Source organism: Mobula hypostoma, chromosome 6 (assembly GCF_963921235.1).
Source record: "Mobula hypostoma chromosome 6, sMobHyp1.1, whole genome shotgun sequence".
NCBI classification, from domain to species: Eukaryota; Metazoa; Chordata; class Chondrichthyes; order Myliobatiformes; family Myliobatidae; genus Mobula; species Mobula hypostoma.
Window position 1 is genome coordinate 50,613,289 of NC_086102.1, and position 21,788 is coordinate 50,635,076.

Sequence of the window (21,788 nt, forward strand, 5' to 3'; positions counted from 1 at the left end):
CCTGGGAAATGCTCTGGGATATTTTTATTCTGTCAAATGATTGGAAGTTATGTTGTTGTTGTTGGTGGTGACATGTGTTAGAGCAAAAATAATCAGTCCTAAACTTGACTGTCAAGACATAGCTTTTGTTTACCTTTTAATATTAGGAAGTATCAGACGACTTCAAAATATTAGGAGGAAGATTTAACTTAATTGGACCACAATCTTCTATCTCCAGGTACACTACCAGAGAGGAAATTCTACACAAAGTGCCTACTTCCAGTCAGCCTCTATCTAGCATCTCTCACGATTAAATCAGAACAACATTTGATTGAGAGATAATGTAGATTAATATCTCAAATCAATAATACAGCTTAATCAACAAACACTCATCGTCTCTAAAATATCACCAAGCTGATGTATTTGTTTTAATAACTGGACATGATGCTTACACATCATCTTTTCTTTTTTAATTGAAATGAGTTTATGAACCAACAGCTGTGTTTCAATTACCACTAATAAATTTACGTCAACAAAATAATTCTGTTAAATAGTGTAATTTATTATCAAAGAATTGCAGAGTTACACCAGTATTTGAAGCATTTCATATAATGCTTCTATGAGCATTCCTGCATAATGGATACTAAACTGTAGGGCAGGATTCAGAACTCTGGTTTGTTGCTCAATGGAGAATAATCTGTCAGTATGTTCACCATTGCACCCTGTAAGAAAAACACAAACAAATGCTACACAAAGTTGAGGTTTAAATAATGATAATTATCTAGGACTGCTGCTCAAAAGTTTCTATTTGTTACCATCCTTCAAGGTGAAGAATTTACTAGAGATAGGAAACAAAATTTCTCCTTGCAACTGAATTGAGTAAAACGTCGGAAGATCTATTTCACAATAAAAGGTATCCTTGGTAAAGACTGGATAATGATGGGGATTGTTGTGAAGGGACATAATTCAAACACTTTAAACAGGTTCAATAATGACTTACAGTTTAGCTCATTATTATAAATAAAATATTTAACCCAGAAATTCTTCATTATGGACAATTCTAACTCTCCATCCTCATCCAATGGAAAAATTACTGAAATGAGCAATGTATTTAGTGGACGTTGGAAATGAGAGTTATCAGTTCTCATTTAGTGTCAGTTAGCATTCAATCTTTTTTAACCAGGACAACAGTAACCTGAATTTATAGGACAGCATGATGACAAAGCATTATCAGTACGACACAGACCCACATAAGGGGTAACTGAGCCGCTTGTTCCTAGACAGAGGTTTTAAATAGAAGCATTGAGGAAAATAAACTGTTTTAGTGGGCTGCAGGAAAAAGGCAAAGAGATTCTACAGTCTGAAACCTCTTAGATATTTATGCGCATAATTGAAAACAACTGAGTAAAATGCAACTATTTTTTTCACAATGTCATTATTGTATCAATTTAATACTAATAAGTCTGCTTGTGACCACAACTTCAACAACTGCAAGTTACTGTTAACATATACTCTAAGTATCTCTTCTGAGTGAAATTACAGTCCTATCTCAATCTAGAAAAAAAAGTGTAATATTAACCACAAATGCCAGCAGAATGAACTTAGAAGGGAAGACATTTGAAACAAATCATGACGAATCATTTAACAATTAACCTCAACTCCCATGAAACTTGCTGAACTGATGTATGTGACACAGATAATCGAAGGTCCTTCTCAGCTGATGGAGTTAGAGTAGACAATAGTCTCCCTGAACTAATGCATAGGTAGGCACTACTGAAAAAACTTCAAACGTTTTAAGCAATTGTAGTTTTAAGCAATGTATGTTGACCTATACCTGTGACCTTACTGCATGTGTACTTTACGTGTCCCACAGTCTGCTCAATAGTGCTGAAAGTTATTGAAGAGTTAACCATTACTGAAGAGTCAACTGTTCTATTGTGTCATTTCCTAACATTTAAATTATAATGGAGATCCAATAAATAACCAGGATAATATAAACTTTAAAAACTTTTATAAAGATAGTATTCTAGACTTACAGATCCATGTCATGGCTATGAAGCCTGTTAAGTCTGAGAGTAATTTATAAAGTTCGTTTTGCATTACTTGACAGATTTTGAATCACCCTCCAGTTTAAAGCAACCAAATTATTCCTTATGAAAACCATACTGAGTAACTTAGAAATGCATGTCTATTAAAGGAAATTTTGATTCACTTTACAAGTATTTTCTAAAAGTACTGTGATTAGCATCCATCATTATGTGACATTAATATAGCCTGATAGGTAAGTATACTGTTCTTAAAGATATCGAAGATATAATAAATGATAGTGTTTTATCTAATTCTCTGAGACTCTGGATTTGATGTGCAATGCATCCAGAGTCATGAAATGAAGAATTAACTTTAGGATATGTTTTTGTGTGGACTATAAATGTTTTAAGGAGATTCTGGTTCCTTTTGTTGTAACACAATTAGAACTTTTAAAAATTAAGCTGATGTGATTTCTAATATTCTTAATTTTCTTACCATGATTGTCCATTTCCTATTTTCAGCTTCTTGGAAGACCAGTGATCGTGGAGAGTAAAATACCTCATCATCAACTTCTTCAGGTTTTCGTGGCAAACAATGCAAGAATGTCCAGTTTGGAGCAGCGGACTTCCCAGTCTATGAAGCAGAAAAAAACCCAGAAGTTATTGATCATATGCAATCACTTAAATTATCACTACTTACCTAACCAGTACAAGGCAAATGTGTACTCCACATACAATAACGATGAGCTCTTGCTCTCTTAATCTACCTCATCATGGCCTTGTACCTTAATTGTGTACCTGCACATTGCAGATAGATACTACTCACAATGTTCTTATCATCAAGCACTTAAAAAAATCAATAAAAATATGTACAAAATACTTTCTATCTCCTATTTCTTGCCCCATCTAGAGTTAGTGATTCAAAGTGGAGTATGGTTTCAGTCGCCACTCACCTTATGTTAATAAATTGCCATTTTATTTGTGTGGATCTAACTAACTTGGTTATGGGTAACTCAGGAATCTTATTAACTTTTGCATTTGACTTGGAAGCTCTGAGCTACATTCAAGCTGTTTGTGTTGCCAGGTGAAAGGCCATCAATGTGCGAGAGTAATGATAAAATCAACCAATGCAAAATAAAATGTGTGAGTGAATAGTAACATAACCAAATTCACTCCTTCCTTTAGGAGACTTGGTTCAATAGGCACATTCTCAAACACAGTAGTGAACCCTGTGTTTAATTGATCAGGCTTTAGCTCTGCTTGGAACCTTGAGCAATTTATGAGGTTTGGCATTAACATACTCTTATTGATAATTTAAATACAGTGGATTCCAGTTAATAAGGCCATTGGTTAATCAGGGCACTTTCTTATTTGGGACAACTCTTAAAGAACAAAAGCTAGTTTAAAAACTAACCAGGATTCCCTTCATTTATTTGGGACATTATGCTGCTTAATTGGGGCAGGAGACTGTTGCCAAAGTCTCTCACCAGTGTCAGTCACGAGCACTTGTGTGGCCGCTAAACATTTACTTATTGAAATACAGTGTGGAATAGGCCCTTCCAGCCACACCACCCAGCAATCTACCGATTTAATCATAGGTTCAGACAACACCTACAGTGGCTTGCAAAACTTCGGGCAACACTGGTCAAAATCTCTGTTACTGTGAATAGCTAAGCAGGTAAAAGATGAACTGATTTCCAAAAGGCATAAAGTTAAAGATGACACATTTCTTTAATATTTTAAGCAAGAAAACCTTTCTATTTCCATCTTTTACAGTTTCAAAATAACAAAAAAGGAAAAGGGCCCGAAGCAAAAGTTTGGGCACCCTGCATGGCAGTACTTAGTAACACCCCCTTTGGCAAGTATCACAACTTGTAAACGCTTTTTGTAGCCAGCTAAGAGTCTTCCAATTCTTGTTTGGGGAATTTTCGCCCATTCTTCCTTGCAAAAGGCTTCTAGTTCTGTGAGATTCTTGGGCTGCCTTGCATGCACTGCTCTTTTGAGATCTATCCACAGATTCTCGATGATGTTTAGGTCGGGGACTGTGAGGGTCATGGCAAAACCTTCAGCTTACGTCTCTTGAGGTCATCCATTATGGATTGTGAGGTGTGTTTAGGATCATTATCCTGTTGTAGAAGCCATCCTCTTTTCATCGTCAGCTTTTTTACAGACGGTGTGATGTTTGTTTCCAGAATTTGCTGGTATTTAATTGAACTCATTCCTCCCTCTACCAGTAAATGTTCCCCGTGCCACTGGCTGCAACACAAGCCCAAAGCATGATTGATCCACCCCCGTGCCAAAAAGTTCTATTCAAAAGGTTCAAAGGAACATCTAAACAAGCCTGATGCATTTTGGAAACAAGTCCTGTGGGCTGATGAAGTTAAAATAGAACTTTTTGGCTGCAATGAGCAAAGGTATGCTTGGAGAAAAAAGAGTGCAGAATTTCATGAAAAGAACACCTCTCCAACTGTTAAGCTCGGGGGTGGATCGATCATGCTTTGGGCTTGTGTTGCAGCCAGTGGCACGGGGAACATTTACTGGTAGAGGGAAGAATGAATTCAATTAAATACCAACAAATTCTGGAAACAAACATCACACCATCTGTAAAAAAGCTGAAGATGAAAAGAGGATAGCTCCTACAACAGGATAATGATCCTAAACACACCTCACAATCCACAATGGACTACCTCAAGAGGCACAAGCTAAAGGTTTTGCCATGGCCCTCACAGTCCCTGACCTAAACATCATCGAAAATCTGTGGATAGACCTCAAAAGAGCAGTGCATGCAAGACGGCCCAAGAATCTCATAGAACTAGAAGCCTTTTGCAAGGAAGAATGGGCGAAAATTCCCCAAACAAGAATTGGAAGACTCTTAGCTGGCTACAAAAAGCGTTTACAAGTTGTGATACTTGCCAAAGTTGGTGTTACTAAGTACTGCCATGCAGGGTGCCCAAACTTTTGCTTTGGGCCCTTTTCCTTTTTTGTTATTTTGAAACTGTAAAAGATGGAAATAAAAAAGAATTCTTGCTTAAAATATTAAAGAAATGTGTCATCATTAACTTTATGCCTTTTGGAAATCAGTTCATCTTTTACCCGCTTAGCTATTCACAGTAACAGAAATTTTGACCGGGGTGCCCAAACTTCTGCATGTCACTGCATGGTTTCCATGGACCATCCGTTTCTCAGTTAACTAATTAAATTCTAAGTTTATCAGTATATGTTTATAAGGCAAGGACTCCCTGTAAAATGTTTATAGTATATGGTGGTAAGCCTTCCTGTGATAAACAACTTATCAGCTGAAAAACAAAAATGTAATGATGATTTAAAGTAAATTTGATGTAGGTGTTGTATTTTCCATGAAAATAACTTAGAAATAAAAAAAATACATTTTGTCTCTCAAGTTGGTATTGCAAATAATTTATATTGAAATCATACTATTTTTGTAGTGAGATGCGTGCTGGTTGATGCTTGCTGCTATCTAGTGGTACAAAGGTTTAACACGGTATTCTCACTCATAACTTTACTCTTAAGAGTAAACATAATAACTTTATATTACTCTTAAGAGTAAATACAATAGATTATGTCTCTGAAGGTGTAACTTTGCCAAGGAATGAAAAGAATTCAAAAATTATTTAATTTTTCAACCTCATCCACCCTTAATAAAAATTATATAAATAAATAGAGCAAAAAGAAATTTACATAAAGCAGCATAGAGATTCATTACTAAGAATAATAGACAGATGTTTCAATGTTCCTTCTTAGTCATAGTCATATCCTGGGGGAAATTTGTTTTTGTTACAGTTGCACCATAAATAAATAGTAAAATGTAAATTATGCCAGAAAGTAAGTCCAGGACCAGCCTATTGGCTCAGGGTGTCTGACCCTCTAAGGGAGGAGTTGTAAAGTTTGATGGCCACAGGCAGGAATGACTTCCTATGACGCTTTGTGCTGCATCTCGGTGGAATGAGTCTCTGGCTGAATGTAATCCTGTGCCCAACCAGTACATTATGTAGTGGATGGGAGACATTGTCCAAGATGGCATGCAACTTGGACAGCATCCTCTTTTCAGACACCACCATCAGAGTCCAGTTCTATCCTACAACATCACTGGCCTTACGAATGAGTTTGTTGATTGTGTTGGTGTCTGCTACCCTCAGCCTGCTGCCCCAGCACACAACAGCAAACATGATCGCACTGGCCACCACAGACTCGTAGAACTTCAGGATACATGTGTCACTGACAAGGCCCGTTTTATCAAGCATCCCCATTTGTCCTTGCAAAGATGGGAGCTTGCAGCATTCTTGAACTATTTCAGTCTGTTTTATAAAGATAGTCCCACAGATCTGTTAGGCAAGGAGTTCAAGAGCTTTGTGCTGTAGTATCTCTCATTCAGAATAGTGCCTTATTTTCAAGTGTCTGTTGCCTTTGTTCTTTCTGGGCTTGTGAGATACTGTTAAAAATTCCTGAGCAAATTCCTTCTAAAGCATTTGAAGATGCTACGTAGTACAGTCAGGGAGCAATGGTGGTGGAGGAAATAAATGTTTCGATGGTAACTGGGATTTCAAACAAGTAAGCTACTTTGTAGTGGATGGTATCACACTTTTTAGGTGAACACATCCAGAGAGTGTGAAGTATTCCACCACATTCCTAAACTAGCTCCGGTTCGGCTGAATAAAAGCATTGTGAGCATTGTACTCCAAGATCCTACAAAGCAGAGTAAAAACTGTCAAGAGGATCACCGGGTTCTCCCTCCCCCCCATTTGTGACATTTACCAGAAGCGTTGCATAGTAAGGGCGTGAAGCATTGTTGTGAAGATCCCTGCCATCCATCCCACAATCTCTTTGACCCACTACTGTACAGGAGCATCAGGTCTGTCGAAACTGTCGAGTACTCTGCCACCACTGAAATCTCGTCACTAGGTCAGCGAGCTGCTCACTGTACTCTTTATGGTTTACTGTTTACCTGTGCTGTGCGTTACGTGCATTTTGAATTATATTTTATTAACTTATTTGTGATTATATTTTGTTTTATGTTTTATGTGCCATAGGTGATTGATGTTTTGTGGGTGCACCGTTATCCACAGTTCAAAGGAATGTTGTTTCATTTGGTTGTATGTATGTGTGTGGCTGAAATATACTATTTATGTATTGTCCAGTTATGTTTATGATAAATAATAAACACTCCTACTCCCAGATTTTGATTATGGGGGGAGAATAATTTAAACAGAAGATACACATGACATTGTCCTTGAGGCATAATTTATGCTTGCTATTTTTTTCAGGCCACATCTGTCCAAACCTTACTGCTTTTGGCACGATTGCTTCATAGTGTGAAGAGTTGCAAATGGAACTCAGTTCTAAGCAATCATCAGCAAACATAAACTGAAAGCCATTGATGATGCAGCTGAAAATGATTGAACTGGGACACTTTTCTAGAGAACCCCTGATGTAAGATGTTATGGGACTTATTGGCTATTACTGCTTCCTTGCAAGTTTGTGATAACGAAACAACACAGAAACAGTTTTAACTCAGCCATTAACGCCCTTGCCATTGGCATAAAACCTGAAAAGGAACTTTAAAAGTGTCATCAGGACAAAGATCTCCTGGCATGATTGCTATTCCTATATTGTGAACATATTGACTTCAGCTGCTCAACAGATCACAGATAACAAAATGTATACGCTCAGCCTGCAAAATGATTTTAATTTCAACTTTTGTAAGCAGACAATCATATAACTTGTCCATGCATTACTATAACCAAAGCCTCCTTATCACAAACTGAGATGAAAAAAAAGTGCTGTAACTGACAAATCCATCTAAAAATCTCTGAAAGCTCTGCCTTTGGTAGCACTGGTGAAATACCAAATTTGAATAACGTATCTTCAACCTTAGCAAAACTACTAGAATTCTAATTTCAACTCCAGTTATCATGGAGGCAAAGGGCTGGGATGTATGCACTGAGGTAAAGAATTAAAAGATTTTGTGTGGCACAAAATGGTTAGAATAATGCTTTACAGTGCAGGCAGCCTGGGCTCCATTCTCACCGCTGCCTGTAAGGAGTTTATACCACATGGGTTTCTTCCGGGTGCTCCGGTGTCCCCCCACTGTCTAAAGATGTACCAGTTCTCATTGTAAATTGTCCCGTGATTAGGCCAGGATTAAATCAGGGGATTGCTGGGCAGCACGGCTCAAAGGGCTGGGAGGACTTATTCCACGCTACATATGAATAAAAAATATTAAAAAAGTAGTTATAAACTGAGGCAAAAATGCAGCATTGAGGAAATAATTACTATTATTGAACCTGATGAAGAGAAACTGGATGACAGACTTCTAGAACGAGGGGTCACAGTTTGAGGATAAAGAGGAAGCCTTTTAGGACCGAGATGAGGAAAAACTTCTTCACATAGAGAGTGGTGAATCTGTGGAATTCTCTGCCACAGGAAACAGTTGAGGCCAGTTCATTAGCTATATTTAAGAGGGAGTTAAATTTGGCCCTTGTGGCTAAAGGGATCAGGGGGTATGGAGGGAAGGCTGGTACAGGGTTCTGAGATGGATGATCAGCCATGATCGTACTGAATGGCGGTGCAGGCTCGAAGGGCCGAATGGCCTACTCCTGCACCTATTTTCTATGTTTCTACAGTTCTCATGCCCTACCTTCATTGTGATTTGATAACCATGGAATGCCTTCAGTCGCTCCGCTTTCTCCTCTTCCTGTCCCATGCTGATCCACGTGTCTGTTACCAGAACATTGGCTCCATTTGCTGCTTCCAGAGGATCACTCGTGAACAACAACTTGGTTCCACACTAATATCAACAATAAATGTAAAACAAAAAAAACCTCTTTAGAAACATGCAATTTCATCCCCAAAATGGAAGGATTATCAACACCGAAAATCCTCACAATATATATTGAAAGGGAACAAATTACCTCTTCAGCCAATGATTTAGCAATCTTGGTGACATTGGTATCAGGTTCAAAGCCCTAGAAAGAGAAAATACTTCTATGAATCTTTCTCCTTTAGTGATGCTACAAGTTTTCACAAAGAAGTCTATTAGTCATAACCCAAAAGGCAGGAATGTTGATAACAGACAATAATTAATAAGGTTTAAGATAATTTTGAGCTCGAACTATGCAATCCTAATCAGATGACTGAGAGCTTGTCTCATACGTATTTGTCTCTGAACATTGTCGATTCCTGTTGTAAGGCTTCAACAGAACCCTAACATGTCAACACTAAAATAATTTGTGGGTAGCCAGTGTTAATGATGCTAATGAAGTAAAACTGATTAACCTCTGACTTTGTAGTATTGTTGCATTGACATCCACGAAGTCAAGAAAACAAGTTACTTCACACACATAATGATAATAGTGACATGAACAGAACTGATACATACTATGATACAATAAACAAAACAGAACAGGGTTTGGAATTAACATTCAGAACATCCTAAACGCTAGTTTTACTCAAGGGTAGGAATAATTTTATACAAAAGTCCAGGCATTTGCTGTTTGTCTTTCTTACTTTGTTTAAAGTTGACCCTTGCTGTGAAGCAATATATTCTAGCTGGAATACTATGTCAGCTGGGTTATGCATGGGCACCAGATTTATGTCCAAACACCTGCTGCACTTAAGTTAAGGTGGTCAGACATTCCATATATTGCAGACCTGCCATCTGGACTACCAGCAGTCCTGTTCCAAGCACCAGTTGAAGGAAACTGAGGCCAAATTATTTTCAATCTCACAATTTATTGTTGATTGATTGCCAGTAAACAAACCCTCGTCCAGTAAGCAAAATTCCGCCATATAGAACTGTAATAAGTGAATAAAACTGTATTTTAACTGTACATAATTTAGGTTATTACAAATGCTTCATTTGTAATCTTAGTTTCTTATCAAAAATAAATGTGCAGTCTTATGTGTGAAATTAGAAAATGGCAATTCTAGGTCCAATCCATCTTAAACAAGAAAATCTGCAGATGCTTGAAATCCAAGCAACACATTCAAAATGCTACAGGAACTTAACAGGTCAGGCATACACGGAAAAGAGTATAGTCAACTTTTCAGACTCTGATGAAGGGCCTCGGCCTGAAACGTCGACTGTACTCTTTTCCATAGACGCTGCCTGGGCTGCTGAGTTCCTCCAGCATTTTGCGCATGTTGCTTCTATCTAAATTAAAAGCTTTGCTCTAGTCAATTCTACAGCTACATTGAGAATGTGAAGCAACAAGAAAAAATACCTGAGGCAAGGTCACAAATGACAAAGTGCATTATTTTTGTCACTCTATAATGTTAGGTTGAGAAAACACTAAATGGGAAGGTTTATTTTAATGGTCTCATGAAGTTTGTGTTTTAAAAGCATATGTTGTCATCCTTTAATTAGCATGGCAAAATGTGAATGTTTTGGGTGCAATTAGTGACCAGTTAGCAAACTGTAAAATCTGCAAGTACCTTATTTGTATCTGTCCCTGTACTTATTGAGCTGACTACAATTCTGGTGAAATTTGCAGTGATGTTTGAGTGAGTCAACTTCTGCTTCCCTGTAGCAGTCATAACTCTATTAAGAAGATACATGTTTTCTTAATTCCATGCAGGAATTAATGATGCTGCAGACACTTGCCTCTCACCTGCATGTATGCTCCAGCACACCCAGCCTTTTATTGCTGCACAGCTGGAATTGGACACAGCTAGAAAAAGTTTAAGAATTGTTTAAGATTTTCTTTGCTGTACTGTATTTCATTATATCCTGCAATTAATAAAATCAAAAGTATGTGACTTTTCAATTTTCATTCTAAACATTCATACTATGCATATTACAAAAAACATTTAAAGTGCCATGCAGATTTCTGACTTTAAAAGTTTCCTACTCCGAGCAATGGTTGGTCTGCACAGCTGTAAAATTAATTTAGAGGGAACGTCGGCTGCAGAATATGCAAACCATTACTGTGAAGATCACTTTGTATTTGTTAGAATGAATTAGTGTGGTCTGACCATCCTGGGCCTGACAAAACCTAGCCCCAGGTGCCTTGAATTCAAGTTTGGATCAGGTGTAAATAGTGATATAACATTCAAGGCAGGAGCAGGGTCGGGAGGTGCCATGTTAGCCTGGTTAATATTTTACTCAGGTCAGTTTGATTTCCGAGTATTACTATGCATATTCTTTTTTCTAGATCAGTATTTGATGTTTCATCGTCAAACAGATTAATTGCCGGTTTAGGATTGCTGCATTAATTGTATTGGTTGGGCCAATTATAGCAAAAATAAGTACAAGTTGTGCACATTTCCATACTGGCCACGGTTGAGCTTATGTCAAGTCGGGTATTAACTCTGTAATGAATACCACAACGTCCTTCTACTCCCCAGTGGAAGCACCTCTTGCACCAGAAAGCATACCTTAGGAGTAGCAATGCGTAGATGCATTCCAAGCTTAGGAGCGCTCATCATGAAAGAGTGTAACACATTGTTTCCATCTCCTATCCAAGACACAGTCAGATCCTTCAGTTTGCCAAAATGTTCCTAAAAAAGAAACATATTTACAGGATCAATGATAAGCTATGCAGAATAATTTGTATCTTCTGAAGATTGTTCTTCCTCCTAAATTTGAATCTTTTATATAGAAATATAACTGGATTGTCCTCACTCCTGCAGTTTCCACAGGAAGTGCATCTGCACATTTACCTGCCAGAGTGAATCCGTTCTAACTCTGCCAATCTTCCACAACTACATGACATCTTATTTGATGCCCTCCATCAGGGCTGGAGAGAATAGAGCCAAACTGTTGTTGCCAGACTCTCAGATGGTGATGAGGAGGTGAGATAGATCAGCTAGTTGAGTGGTATTGCAACAACAAGCTTGTGCTCAAAGTCAGTAAGACCAAGGAATTGATTGTGGACTTCAGGAAGGGGAAATAGGGAGAACACACACTAGTCCTCATTGAGGGAGCCAGCAGCTTCTGGGTGTCAACCCCTCAGAAGATCTATCCTGGGCCCAACATATTCATGAAGAAGGCACACCAACAGCTCTACTTCATTAGGACTTTGAGGAGATTTGTTAAGTCGCCAAAGACTCTAGCCAATTTCTACAGATGTAGTGGAGAGCATTCTAACTGGTTGCATCACTGTCTGGTGTGGAGTGGCAACTGCACAGGATCAGAAAAAAGCTGCAGAGGGTTGTATATTCACCCAGCTCCATCATGGACACTATCTTCCCCATTGTCATCTTCAAAACGTAGTGCCTCAAGAAGGTAGCATTCAACATTAAGTATCCTCACTCACCAGGACATGCCCTCCCCTCACTACCAACATCAGGGGGGAGGTACAGTATAGGAACCTGAGGACATATACTCAAACAACAGGAATTCTGCAGATGCTGGAAATTCAAGCAACACACATCAAAGTTGCTGGTGAACGCAGCAGGCCAAGCAGCATCTATAGGAAGAGGCGCAGTCGACCCTTCGTCAGGACATCGTCAGGATTAAACATATACTCAATGTTTAAAGACCAGCTTCTTCTCCTCCACTGTCAGATTTCTGAATGGTCCATGAACCACAGACACTACCTCACTATTTGCTCTTTCTGCAGTATTTATTTATTTTTTATACATTTCTTATTGTAACATAGTAATGCTTTATGTCTGCACTGTACTGCTGCCACAAAACAAATTTCATGACACTTGTAGATGATAATAAACCTGATTCTGACTGGGACTGGGGGATGAAGTTAATCTCTTGCTGCTGCCACAGCTTTTGAGTGATTGCAGTGGCTGAAAGGGGACAGAACAGCAACTGGGAATAAAAACAGATAATGCTGAAAGCACTCAGCAGGTAAAGTAGCATCTGTGGAGGAAAAAAAACCTGGGGTGAGTACTTCAGACTGATAACCGTCCATCAGAGTTAGGAACCAAGATTAAACAAAGATAAAGGAAACATATCTGAAGGTGGAGCTTATCTGAAGCTACAGCGAAACAAGTTTGACACACATACATTTTCCTCACAACTATCTAAATAGTCCACCCATCATTATGATTAGACAGCCAAGGACACTCACACTGATATGTACTAGTGTTCATTTACAGAGCTTCATAAAAGTATTTCAGAGAATAATTTCAGACCATTTGCTCATCATTTCATTTCATACAGCATTTCGGCTTTCAAACACCTTTCAGGAAATCTCTGTGCCAATTGCTTCTGCCTGGTAATTAGGCACTCCTTCCACATCGGCATTTTTGAAGGAAGGAAGAAGGCATAGAGGTCTGATGCATCTGCCCACTGTTATGTCCAGACTAGAATATAAACAGAGCACACACTTTTACAGCCTTGTGTTGAATGTCTGATATTTCAGTGATGTTTAGAAATGTAATGTTCTTGACTGTGGATTATGGCAGAAGCCTGGCATAGCTAACACTTCACTGGCATGATGAGGCAGCGCTTAAACACATGGGGTGTTGGTGCATTTGAAACAGTGAGACTTTGAAGTTTGTTACAATGTAGGGTATACTAGAAACCACATGCAATAATTATGAAAACACCCAGAAATGTGAGACCTCACACTAGCACAAGCAAGATAAGCAAGATTCTTTGTGGATTACCACACACCAGCAGAGATCATTTAGCAAGATAAAGTATAAACATCTACCCAATACAGAGATGGTCTCTGCAGTCCCATTAACATAGTGCTTCATGTCCACACATTTGCCCACATCTATAATTCCTTCATCTTGTGGACACCTCACAAGCATCACTTGATCAAGAATGTCCACAATTCTCTGTGCACACTCCAATTACACTGACAGTAGATGCTGTGTAGCATCCCACAAATGATGAATGCACTCTTAACTTTAGCTGTGTGCTTTGGCTGGGCCCTGCAGGTGCACTGGATATGTGAAGTGACTAGCAGCTATGTGTCATTGAAAGCTCTCTGAGATTTAAAGCAGTTTCATTCCACCTTTTGAGACTGGAAGTGCAGGAATCTTTCCCTGCTTGGGCATGCTGGCCTTCCTTGCTTCCTGATTCTGTTCAATGATTTGGAGAGAAGGACAAGCTGCTTTTTCACCCTTTGGCTTGGGGAGACTGTAGAGGCAAGAAGAGTATTTCTCTGTGAATGAGTGTGGTATTAGCATCACTGCTCCAGAATAGGTAGCAGTGTTATGCACCAAGATATCTGCCTTCAGTAGGCTTTACTATCAAGCCACTTTCTGTAGACTTCTGCTAGCCATTAGCTTCGATATTTGGAAATAGTAACTTTTAAGATTACAGTTACTGCAAAGGTTATATTCTCAGTTCCAGCAGTTGAAGTAGGAAGCATGTCATTCCTGCAGAATGCATCTTTTTCCACTACCGCTCTCCTGCATTCACGGGATGTTCCTCTTTCCACACAGTCTACATTAGGGCATTCTCTGGATCTACTGGCATGGATTTTCCTGAGAACGGAGTTTAGAAAGAACAATGCTGAATAGTCTGAAACTCTGTAACAGTAGATTGCAATGATAACCAAGTGTGTCTTTCTGTGGCAACACGGCTGATGAGAACAGGAAGCACTGCCACAGTTTCTCAAGAGCGCAGTGAGTCAGTCCTTAAGACAAGAGCAATTGGGACAGATTGCTGGTAACTTCCATTTCTCTGAGGAAGTAGGTGACCTCAAAAGGTTAAGTAAAAGCAGTGTGAAACAGACAGTAATTAAAGGAGAGATTCTGCCTGACCTGCTGAGATAACATCAACTTGTCATGGACCATATCGCTGTTGTTTAGCACAGCAGAAAAACAGGGCCTTTCATACCACCTCATCTGAGCTCACTGCGATGCGTTTCAATGCAAGCTGCATTAGCCCCAATTAGGACCAAACCCCTTTATACCGTTCCTATCTAAAGGCCTTTTAAATACCACAATTATACCTGCCTCCACTACCTCCTCTGGCGGCTCATTCTAAATTTTCATCACCCTCTCTGTGAAAAACAAAAAGTTACTCCTCAGTTCTTTACTTCTTTTTCACCTTAAACCTGTGCCCTCTAGTTCTGGAACTAGTCCCTGGGAGGAATGAAAACTGACTATTTATTCCCCTCATACATTTATAAACTCACTTTGCTGCTCCCAATGCAGCTTCTTCTACATTGGTGAGACTTGACATAGATTGGGGGACCACTTTGGCTCCATCTGTACAAAGTGGAATTTCCCAGTGGCCAACCATATTAATTCCCATCCCCATTCCCATTCTGACATGTCAGTCTGAGGCCTCTTTTCGCTCCATGATGAGGCCACTCCCAGGTTGGAGGAGCAACACGTCATATTCCATCTAGGTAGCCTCCGACATGAACACTTACTTTTCCAACTTCCGGTAATTTTCTTCCCCTTTCCCCCTTCTTCAATTCCCCACTCTGACCTCTTATATCTTCTCCTCATCTGCGTAACATCACTGTTCCCTTCTAAGCTGCACAGTAGCTGAAATGCTCTTGCACACAGGTGCTGCACAGCTGGAATTTTCTTTTCAATAATGTTAATATAATTTTGAAATTAAGCTAATATAATTGAGAAATATCCTATGATTATGGGTTAATGAATGTATTCCATAAATTTTCTAAATAATAAATGTTCCACAACCTTTACTTTGAAACATTTTAGAGCTTCAATGTATTTATATTGTTAGTGTTTCAAATTACAATACTGTTACAAATTGTAACAATAAACACAGATTAAAAGTTGGTAGCTCATTGTCAATAAGCCACCGGCTTGCTGAACGCCAACACCATCTAGTCAAAACATTTTACTTTTGCCATTGTGCCTGTCAGTTGTTTTGACAGCCTGACATTGTTTATTTGTGCTGTGAGCTGTGGTTTGTGTTTGTTTTATGCGCATATTACAAAAAAATTAAAGTGTTGTGCAGTTTTCAGGCTGGTAAAAGCTTCCTGCTCAAAGCAATAGCTGGTCTGTACAGCTGTAAAAAAAAATTAAAGGGAACATCGCCTATTACCCATGGGGCCCCTCCTCCTTCCCAATCTCCATGGTCCACTCTCCTTTCCCAATAAATTCCTTCTTCCCCAGCCCTTTGCCTTTTCCACCTGTCACCTCCCAGCTTCTAACTGCATCCCCCCCTCCCCCATCCCCTGGCTTCACCTATCACCTTCTAGCTTGTCCTCCTTCCCCTTCCCCCCACCTTCTTATTCTGGCATCTTCTCCCTTCTTTTCCAGTCTTGGTGAAGGGTCTTGGCCCAAAACATCAACTATTTATTTGTTTCCATAGATCCTTCCTTGACCTGCTGAGTTCCTCCTGCAGTTTTTGTGTGCTACCCTCTCTATTGTTACCATATCCAAAGTTTTATTCAGCTGCAATGTCACTTCCTAACTCTTAAACTCAATGCTTGACCCATTATGGACTTCAGTAAGGCCTTTGACAAGGTCCCGCATGGGAGGCTAGTTAGGAAAATTCAGTCGCTAGGTATAAATGGAGAGGTGGTAAATCGGATTAGACATTGGCTCAGCGGAAGAAGCCAAAGAGTGGTAGTAGAGAATTGCTTCTCCGAGTGGAGGTCTGTCACTAGTGGTGTGCCACAGGGATCAGTGCTGGGTCCATTGTTATTTTTCATCTATATCAATGATCTGGATGATAATGTGGTAAATTGGATCAGCAAATTTGCTGATGATACAAAGATTGGAGGTGTAGTAGACAGTGAGGAAGGTTTTCAGAGCCTGCAGAGGGACTTGGACCAGCTGGAAAAATGGGCTGAAAAATGGCAGGTGGAGTTTAATACAGACAAGTGTGAGGTATTGCACGTTGGAAGGACAAACCAAGGTAGAACATACAGGGTTAATGGTAAGGCACTGAGGAGTGCAGTGGAACAGAGGGATCTGGGAATACAGATACAAAATTCCCTAAAAGTGGCGTCACAGGTAGATAGGGTCGTAAAGAGAGCTTTTCGTACATTGGCCTTTATTAATCAAAGTATTGAGTATAAGAGCTGGAATGTTATGATGAGGTTGTATAAGGCATTGGTGAGGCCGAATCTGGAGTACTGTGTTCAGTTTTGGTCACCAAATTACAGGAAGGATATAAGTAAGGTTGAAAGAGTGCAGAGAAGGTTTACAAGGATGTTGCCGGGACTTGAGAAACTCAGTTACAGAGAAAGGTTGAATAGGTTAGGACTTTATTCCCTGGAGTGTAGAAGAATGAGGGGAGATTTGATAGAGGTATATAAAGTTATGATGGGTATAGATAGAGTGAATGCAAGCAGGCTTTTTCCACTGAGGCAAGGGGAGAAAAAAACCAGAGGACATGGGTTAAGGGTGAGGGGGGAAAAGTTTAAAGGGAACATTAGAGGGGGGGCTTCTTCACACAGAGAGTGGTGGGAGTATGGAATGAGCTGCCAGACGAGGTGGTAAATGTGGGTTCTTTTTTAACATTTAAGAATAAATTGGACAGATACATGGATGGGAGGTGTATGGAGGGATATGGTCCGTATGCAGGTCAGTGGGACTAAGCAGAAAATGGTTCGGCACAGCCAAGAAGGGCCAAAAGGCCTGTTTCTGTGCTGTAGTTTCTATGGTTTTCTATGGTTAAGTGCCAAATAACCTTTTCTCTACCTTACCCACCCATGTTAGCACTTATAGAGAGCTATGGCCTTGTACCCGAAGTTCTTTCTGTAGGTCAATAATCACAAGGGCCCTGCAATTTGCTCTATAAATCCTATAAGAATTTGACCTCCCAAAGTGCATTACTTCATATTTGCCTGAATTAAATTCCTTTCTGCTGCTGCTTTACCTAACTTTCTATCTGATGTACTTCCTGCTGTATCCTTGGACAATAATGCATCAACTGACAAGTTAAATTTAATTTAGGGCTTGAATTTTTAAAAATCAAAATCAGTAACAATTATTAGCCAGCTAGTTGTGTAGTGGCATCAGCACCGGTCTTCAATCCAAATGGTCCCTCGTTCGAATCCGGTCAGCTCCTTGCACACTTTCCATCCATGTTGGGTTGAGTGTCGAGCTAGCAACTCGACGAAGTTGAGTTACGGAAAAGGCAAAAATGCTGCCTGATGCAACACAAGGCGTGAAAAGGAACAACAACAGTAACAATAAAAATATAGACCTAAGTATTTGGTTTTAGCTTATTTTTCCCTTCAATAATATCTTCATTTTGTTTCCTTTTATATTCTCGCTTTTCAAAAAAAAAAACACTGACCATCTAATCCCACAAACATATAGCATTGGTCAGTAGTCAAATTGTAAATGTAATATTTCTAATGCAAAATGAAGGAAAATATAAAGACCAATGTTTATCGTTGGCACAGAGTTTTATCAATGAAAATAACGATCAATTTCTCAGTTAGGCATAAGAGAGCATTTGCTCAATTCTTTAACTAGTGAAAAATTCCGCAGGAATTTTTTTCTCTCCCACAAAAATGTTATATTCAAACATGAGAAGTTCCCTGGGGATACCTGAAGGGTAAGGTAATCAGCCAGGATTTGGATAGGATGGTACAGCTCTGACAGCCCATTGATCACTGGGATTGAACCATCTTCTGCGAGTTGCACGAGATCAGAGTGTTTGTACACCCTGGCCAGGATCAGGTCAGTCATCCCAGACAACACCCTGGAATATAAAATAGGCAGACTCAAAATATTACCGAACAATACGAGACGCAGAAACCAACATTTAAAAGCATCAAAATGTAAAGATAATAATTCTGCATCTAGTTTGCTATTTGTTTTTTTAAAAAGATTTGCTTTGTGTGCTTCAGTCACAATCATATTTGATTACATCTGAACTCACATTCATAACCAACAATTTATAACACCCAGTTAACCTCATTTCACTTGGGACCCCTTACACAGGTCAAATGAGAGCAACTTGGCCCAGCTGCTTGGCTTAATTTGAATCTAGAGCACAGATGGAAAAAGATATTTGAATTTCATATTAAAAAGCAGCTTCTCTGGCAAGATGGTATAGCCTGAAATATGTTCTATTGACATTGGTGACCTTGGCAGGCAGTGATTTACAAAGGAAATGAAGAATGTTCTGCTGTTTCTTGACCAATCTGCTAGTATAGAATCAATTGTACAAACAAAGTGAACCGAGTTGCAAGTATATTTTTCTTAGGTCAAAGTAACCAATTATGTGATGATTGTAACTAATGGAAAACCCTGTAAATGAAACAAATAGATTCAAATTATTACAGGATACTGCAGTATTCTTACCTTCAAAACTCTTCTTCCTATCCTCTTCATGTAAATATAGTGCTTTGTTGACATATGTTTCCCTGGGTACTGTGATCGTTAGTACATGTGAAATTTGGCCTGAATTAAATTCCATCTGCTGCTATTTGCGGAATACTGTACTTACCAAACAGTGAGTGTTGCAGCGTAACCAGCTGTGAACTTATCTAGCAACTACACATATGTTTCTCAGTGGGGTTTACCAGTCAGTGATCAGGAAACTGGACTGATCGCTTTCTCTAGTTCCAAGCAACAATTTGGTGCTGATCCATCTCAATGGCTGGTTAACTCAGACACCAAAGTTTAAAGGGAGCATGTCATTACCTGAAATGCCAAGGATCACACAAATCACGCCAAAGGAATAAAAAGAATCGAAAAAACAAGTCTGACAGGAAAAAAAAAGACCACTTAATAAGTAACATGACTAAGAAATAAAGCAATGGTGACATTTTCTATCTTACAGAAGATCAATGTAACATGTCACAGGCATAAGGAGTACTTAGGACATCCTGAAACGATATGAAAGGTGCAACATCTTGGTACATTTGCCTAAAGTAACAGATTCAGGAGTTGTAAAATCAGGCGTTTCTTGGAGCAGTCTGGCTATGACCTATACCCAGCCTGATCACAAAAAAAATCTGTATGCAGACGTAGTTACTTGTCCTATATTTATCTTGCTGCAGTCCCTACAGGTGCAGTCAGCTGATACAGGAAATCTGGGTGGTTGCTATTTCTATTTTCGTCAAACTTGCCTCTGTGTAATGTCAGTTTTAAGCGAACAACAGGCACTAAATATGTTCAAATATTGACCTGTTCAGCTTTTTATTTTTCCTATGAAATGCTGCAGTAACGTTTTACGAGTAGTAAAATGTCCACATTGTTTAATCACCAGGGAACTCCTGGGCTTTTGCCTATATTCCAGGTACTGAACCAGGAACACTTTCTCTGGTGACAACACCTTTAAATCAAAGTGAAGACCACAATCATGCAAACCAAGGCTTCCGTCAAACATGAAAGAATTCTCCACTTTTTTTGCAAGCTCTCCTCATAAAAATTCTTCATCTTGTGTTTCAGGTTCACCAATGGGCTTGATTTAATATGCCCCTTTAAGGTTCTACCTTTAAGGTTCAGGCAGTGCTTAGAATTGCATTCCTAAAATGGCAGCAAAGCAATAATCAGGCTTTGATTGCTCTTAATGTCTGCCCTTGCCATGGTAACGATGGTCAAAGGCAAAATTGTGCACTGTGTCAGGCTCACAGCACAACGCACTTTCAGAATGCTGTGCCCCAGGACAATGCTTCTTTGGGTAAATTGGCCCATTTACATTTACTACCACAAGAGCCCGAAACAAAAACTGTGAAAGATGCACTTGACATTCTCTTTCATTTCATGGATTATCATTGCATATACAAGAAAGATAACCAGTGCTCTTTGCAGCAACAATAGTGTTCCGATGATTAAAATGCTCCGTCCCTTCTATTGAGGTCATTGTTGATCACTGCCCACAACATATTCTGATGATGATTTGGTAGGGCAAGTAGAAAGCAATCTAAGGTGGCTCTCTCAGAGCTGTTCCCTGAAGAAAACCTTATTAGATTTAGTAGACTGCACAACCTTGTAATGGAGGTTGCTGAGCAACAGAATACCATCACCTTGCACTCAGTACATTTATACTCTGGCTTTGGCACTGGAATATGGAACTCTGGGATACGTTAGAGTATCTGCAACAATTCAAAGCCGTTACTCGGGCAAGTGTGTTCAATATCACAGACAAGTAAGCAACAAATATTTAACAGGTGATGGTATTCTTCTGACTTTTTATACTGTGATCTTAATTGCTGGAAACGCAGATCAGTGACGCTACATAAAATGTCATAAATTAGGTTTACCCCACAAACCCATAATTAGATACACTAGCCAATCAAAATCTGCAGTCATCCAAAGTAAAAGGCTATGGCACATTGCCTGGGTTGCATTTCCATTTTTTAATAATGATCTATGTATTAAAGTTGGGTCAATTAAATTCTTTTCTATGTTCTAATTGTGAAAACTAAGCTAGTTTGCACATCTCACTGAACACCTACGCTCTGTCCACCAGAGAAAACAGGATCTCCCAGTGGCCACACATTTTAATTCTACATCCCATTCCCATTCTGATACAGGTGTCCCCCACTTTTTGAACGTTTGCTTTACGAAACCTTACTGATACGAAAGACCTACATTAGTACCCTGTTTTCGTTTTCAGAAGGTGTTTTCACTGTTACAAAAAAAAGCCGCACACGAGGAAAATAAGCGCGCGAAAAAATCAGCATGCCATAAAAGGCAGCGCGCGCCCAGAGCAGCTGCTCTCCCCGAATTCGGAACTACATTCTCGCCGGCAGTGCTTAAACACGTGCTTGTGAGCAGCCGTTAGCGAGATGAGTTCTAAGGTACTGGAAAAGCCTAAAAGAGCTCGTAAGGGTGTTACACTTAGCATAAAACTAGACACAATTAAGCGTTTCGATCGTGGTGAACAAAGTAAGGACAAAGTGAGTTTGGCTTATGGAAGCTGACGAAGATGATGTTGAGGAGGTTTTGGCA

The 21,788-nt window shown here is 39.3% G+C and overlaps 1 protein-coding gene across 1 annotated transcript in view; it reads right to left on the reverse strand.

Moving 5' to 3' along the window:
• Positions 1 to 526: 526 nt before the first annotated feature.
• The window catches only part of otc (ornithine transcarbamylase), a 64,728-nt gene continuing 43,466 nt past the window's right edge, over positions 527 to 21,788 (reverse strand). Inside the window, exons 5-10 of the mRNA XM_063049876.1 lie at positions 18,432 to 18,585; positions 11,400 to 11,522; positions 8,936 to 8,989; positions 8,662 to 8,811; positions 2,503 to 2,640; positions 527 to 701 (exon numbers count right to left, since the gene is read on the reverse strand). Of these exons, the coding sequence (XP_062905946.1) occupies positions 642 to 701; positions 2,503 to 2,640; positions 8,662 to 8,811; positions 8,936 to 8,989; positions 11,400 to 11,522; positions 18,432 to 18,585 (679 nt within the window). The 3' untranslated portion in view covers positions 527 to 641. The remainder of the gene's footprint in view (positions 702 to 2,502; positions 2,641 to 8,661; positions 8,812 to 8,935; positions 8,990 to 11,399; positions 11,523 to 18,431; positions 18,586 to 21,788) is intronic.